At 48.9% G+C, this 4806-nt stretch overlaps 1 protein-coding gene across 1 annotated transcript; it reads right to left on the bottom strand.

Annotated features, from left to right (window-relative positions):
* Positions 1-3367: 3367 nt before the first annotated feature.
* RPS25 (ribosomal protein S25) lies at positions 3368-4480 on the bottom strand (the record flags this gene model as incomplete). The annotated part of the gene is made up of 3 exons (XM_009077932.1): positions 3368-3446; positions 3820-3918; positions 4297-4480. Coding segments are annotated over 2 exons (279 nt in total), but the record flags the coding sequence as incomplete, so codon positions are not given.
* Between the last annotated feature and the right edge of the window lie 326 nt (positions 4481-4806).

Below are 4806 nucleotides of genomic sequence, written 5' to 3'. Positions count from 1 at the left end.
CTGCTCAGTACCGCAAATCTTGTCCCTTTTTCCTGAATCGCACTCAGCTTCAAACAGAGGCAGAGCTTAGTGCAGGACCCTCGATCTGCAGCCCCCCCACGGGACCCCAACGGTGAGCACCACTGTCTTGCAGCGCAGCTGAAGTGTCCGTGCTCAAAGCACAGGATGCCCCGCAGCAGCTGGAGGCGATGCTGCCATCACCGGCATCTTGCACTCGCTCAGGTGCTTCACAAACGTTTGCCTAGACTGCAGTAAGCCCTGGCCTCTATTCCAGGGATGCCCCTCACGATGCAGAGCGGCCTGGCCCGAGTGGGATGCAGACTGGACCTGACTTAACCTGGATGGAATCAGGCCAGGCTCTGACCTTCATTGGCCACCAGGTAGGGGGAACTGGCCAGGAGCGTGACTTAGTTGATCTGCATGTCACAAAACACAACAAGGGGTGCGATCTCCACCACCAGAAGACAGTTTTGCAGTTCTGTGAGAGCAGCTAGCTCTGTTTAAGTTATCCAGTGTTAACTTTCATTAAGCAAATGTTCTTTAATGTGCCTTGAAAAAACAAACGCTCCTTAAGTAGAGTCTCTGTAATAGAATGTGATTGTGGGAGTGCACACAATGCCCTTCTGTTCAGAGATACTTTTAAATATCAGATTCTCATTAGCATTTTGTTTCTGTTAACAGGAAACAGAAGGGAAAGGAAATGTTCACACAGGTAATTATGCCTGCAATGCAACTCACTGGGTTACCTTTTAGCTTGCCAATGTCACAGGGATAACTCAAAGCAGTTTTGAAGCAGTTGCACCATAACCAGGAGGTGCTCACTCTTTTGGCAGCGTGTGACATACTAGAGAAGAAAACACTTTTGAATTATGAAAACTGTGTTGGTGCTGCTGCTGTGGAGTGTATGATTTGGGGTATGATCTGCCATGGCCTTAACTGAGGAAGCCAGCTCCTTTTTCTTAGAATTTACTTTTCTTTCACTGCTTGCTTGGTAGGGCAAACAGTTTGGGATAACTTCAGTGGCTAAATAGGTGTTTCCTGTGGCTTCTAGGAGCAAAACCTCCGTGGCTAACAGAGGAGGAGGATGGAAATAAGCAAGAGATTGGACCGTCCTATGAGGAGTTTCTCAAACAAAGTAAGCAGCTTGCATGTATTTCAGTCAGTACTGCGGTAGAGAACTAAAAGCAGTTTGACTGAAAAACTTGCTGAACAAACTATTTGAGGCTTTGAGCAACCTGGTCTAGGGGAAGGTGTCCCATCCATGCCACAAGGGACTGTAAGCAACATGATCTTTAAGTTCCCTTCCAAACCAAACTGCTCTACAAGTATTGTATGATTTTTGGTTTTCAGAGGAGAAGCAGAAGCGGAAAAAGCTCCCAGCACAGCGCGTTGGCGCCAACTTCGACCATAACTCTCAGACAGGTGACAGCTGGCTCCCGTCCTTTGGGCGCGTGTGGAATCACGGCAGGAGGTGGCAGTCCAGGTGAGCTCCAGGGCAGCACAGATGGATGCCAGGTGAGGGTTTGTAGCTTCTGTCCATCCAAGCTCCTAATGGAGCAGGCTCTGAGGTGGCAGCAAGCGTCAGGAGATGCCTTGCCACACGCGTCATGCCACAGCGCTCGACCCAGGCAGTGTCCCTCCTGTCCTGGAACCGCGCACGCCCGGGCGGTGAGGTGAAGCATGGTCGTGGCTGCAGAGCCTGCACACAGCAAGTGTCTGCCTCGTTTTGTTTGGCTCACCCTGCATACCCACATACTGTCCCACTGGCACCTTTTCATGTGCCAGAAGTCTGTGTCAGCTAGCTGGAAAGACTGCGGCTGCTCAGAGGTAACACAAGACAATGAGCTTCCCTGCTAAAACACTATGCTTAGAGCACTATCTTATGTGTTAGAGGGGGCAGTGTTCGTTATCCCTGTCTAAGGGCTGCTGCACTCTTGACTTCTACACTCTCTTTCAGGCATCAGTTTAGAACTGAATCAAGGGAGAAGACAAAAAGGTGATCAAAAGAGGACCACCAAAGACATCCAGCTCTGCTGTGGAAACGTAGCTGCAGCTTTGTTGGTGCTGCTGCCAAGTTTAAAGTTCGTATTTAACATACACACTTAGCTGTGCTCAGTCCCATGAAGGCAGGGTGACCTCAGCACTGCTGCTGAGAGCTGCTCTGCCAGAGGGTCACAGCAACTCCACTGCCCTGTAAGGACAAGCAGTGTCCATCTGGGCATCCACTTCTGAAGTCTTGAGCTACACAGAGGCAGGTCCTGCCAACAAGGACAGGCTCCTGCAGTTGCCATATCTTCATTATCAGAAAGCCTAGTTCATACAGCAAGTGCTGCTGGTGGGCTGTGCTGATATGGAGCACAACATCGTGTTAAAATATTTGAGAAACAAAACTTTTAAATAAAAATTTTCGTGTGTTTGTAGACCAAACTGAAACTCATTTCAAAAGCAGGGCCCAGTCCAGGCAACTAACACCACATGCCTGATGTTTTCATTCCAATTTATATCACTTTCCTTCATTCTGCCTCACATGAAGTATGACTTAACTAGCTTTGAGTAGAAGGAGGCATGAAAGAGTTAATGCTTTGGGCAGTTTTTACTTCCTATTTAAATAAAGTACTTACAGCATTATCTGCACTTCCCCACTAGTCACTGACCCACTACATGCTGTTGCCTTGTACACACACAGATCTGTGGGCACAGCTTGTTTAGGGGGAGTTTGAGCAAGTTCGGTGGTGTTCAGCATGGATAAGAGAAGGCTCCAGGGAGACCTCATTGCAGCCTTCCAGGACCTTAAGGGGCTTACAAAAAAAAAAAGAGGGAAAGGGACTTTTTATACCTGCAGATAGTGACAGGACATAGGACGATGGTTTTAAACTGAAAGAGGGCAGGTTCAGATTAGGTGTTAGAACAAATACTTTAGAGGCTGTTGAAGCACTGGCACCTGTTGCCCAGAGAAATTGTGGATGCCAGGTTGGATGGGGCTTGGAGCCATCTGGTCCAGTGGAAGGTGTCCCTGCCCATGGCAGGGGGTGAGAACTAGATGGTCTTGAAGGTTCCTTTCAACTCAAACTGTTCTGTGATCCTATGATTCATTCTATAAATAAATGAATTACCCTGCTGGCACCTTCCCTATCTAGGATGTGAGAAATAGGATTCAATATTCCTCCTACTAGACCTGAATATGGTTTAACATCACTGGCTGCTGTAGGTGATGCATAAGTTCCTTCCCTTCTGGCAATGTAAAAGCATGTTCACCATACGTTTATAACACTGTATAAAAGCAAAACCTGGCTGCTGGAGGACAAGAGCCATGACCTGTACCAGAATCCACTGTCAAAAATGCATCAGTAATGAAACAAATTCTTGGAAAAGCATGAAAACCTATTTCTGTAATTTTATTGTGTGCATCTACATATGACACACCGTTGACAAGGTCACCGGAGCATCTGCAAAACAAAAGTCCCTAATCAGAAAATGAGGTCAAAGCAGGTGAGCACCAAGCAAACACTCCAACAGCTCTACTCTAGCAGAACACTTGGCCGTGGTCCCCTGTGACTGCAGGGGGGACTCATGCCCACATGCCCCACAGAACACACATTGCTTCCCTCATCTGATGGGACAAAAATCACAAACTGCTCTTTAATGGCTGGAGAACCACTGTTTCCAGTGATGGCCCCAGGGAGCCGCTCCAAACAGGAGCACTGTGCTTGAGTGTCAGGAAACAAGGACCACCCATGGCCACGTGGGAGCTGCCCTACCCTCGTGCAGCCCTCGTTACCTCCTGACACAGCACACCCAGCTCCTCGAGCACAGCCTCACCTCCCTAGGCGTCCTCCCCGGCGGCAGGCGCATCTCCACCTTTCGTGTTTCGGGTGTAGATCACTTGGGCTCTGTGCTTGGACACCAGTTTGATCAAACCTACAAAGACAAGGAAATGATGTGTGTGTGGACTGACAGATGCCAGGGACGTGGTGCTCACGCCTAGAGCGGCAGGACAACGTGCAGGAGGAAACATCGGGGCAGCAGCTTATACAAGGCTTTTGTTCTGATCTGGGAGCAGTTACTTCATAGCCTGACCTCCTAGCAGCATCTTCTTGGTATAGCAATGCCACTGCATGCAGCAGAGCTGCTGCCCTGTGCTTTGGAGCACTTCTGAATTGCAAGCTAAGGCTTCCCAAAACCACACCAGTGTGCACACGCAGCTCTTCAGATGCTGCCGGAAACCTACTGGGGGAGCAAGGAAAAGGAAACATCCAGTTCAAGCAGCTTTCTATTTTTCCAGTCCTGAGTGCTCACCTTTGCTGAGCAGCTCCTGGAGGGCAGCCCGAGCCAGGGAGCCTCGGATTTTCAGCCTCTCTGAGACAACTGCGGGTGTGATGAGCTTGTAGTTGGGCACTTCTTTGCACAGCTTGTCATAGGTGGCCTTGTCAAACAGGACGAGGTTGTTCAGCTTGTCTCTCACTTTCCCCTTGGACCACTTCTACTTGAAAAGAGAAAAAAACAACCCCTCCAAAGCCATCTTCTAAGCAGGAACAAAATATCGATTTCTAGGGTGCCCCAAGAACCACACCATCAAACGTGCCATATCACATCCCCGATTAAAGCACTAATAACATGCAAAAAATCGTCTACAATCTAAACGACCAGACAGTAAATAACACCCAGTAAATACCCCCTACACTATCCGCAAATAAAAAGGACTAACACTTCCTGCTGCTCGGGTTTAATGCCACCACGTGCTGGCAGACGAAAAGAGAGCTCTGCTAAACACAGGACGCACGGCCTGCCACGCCGCACACGTGCGAG

Source organism: Acanthisitta chloris, unplaced genomic scaffold (genome assembly GCF_000695815.1).
Source record: "Acanthisitta chloris isolate BGI_N310 unplaced genomic scaffold, ASM69581v1 scaffold27680, whole genome shotgun sequence".
NCBI lineage: Eukaryota > Metazoa > Chordata > Aves > Passeriformes > Acanthisittidae > Acanthisitta > Acanthisitta chloris.
Note: the sequence above shows the minus strand (reverse complement) of the source record. Positions and strands in the feature narration are given on the sequence as shown.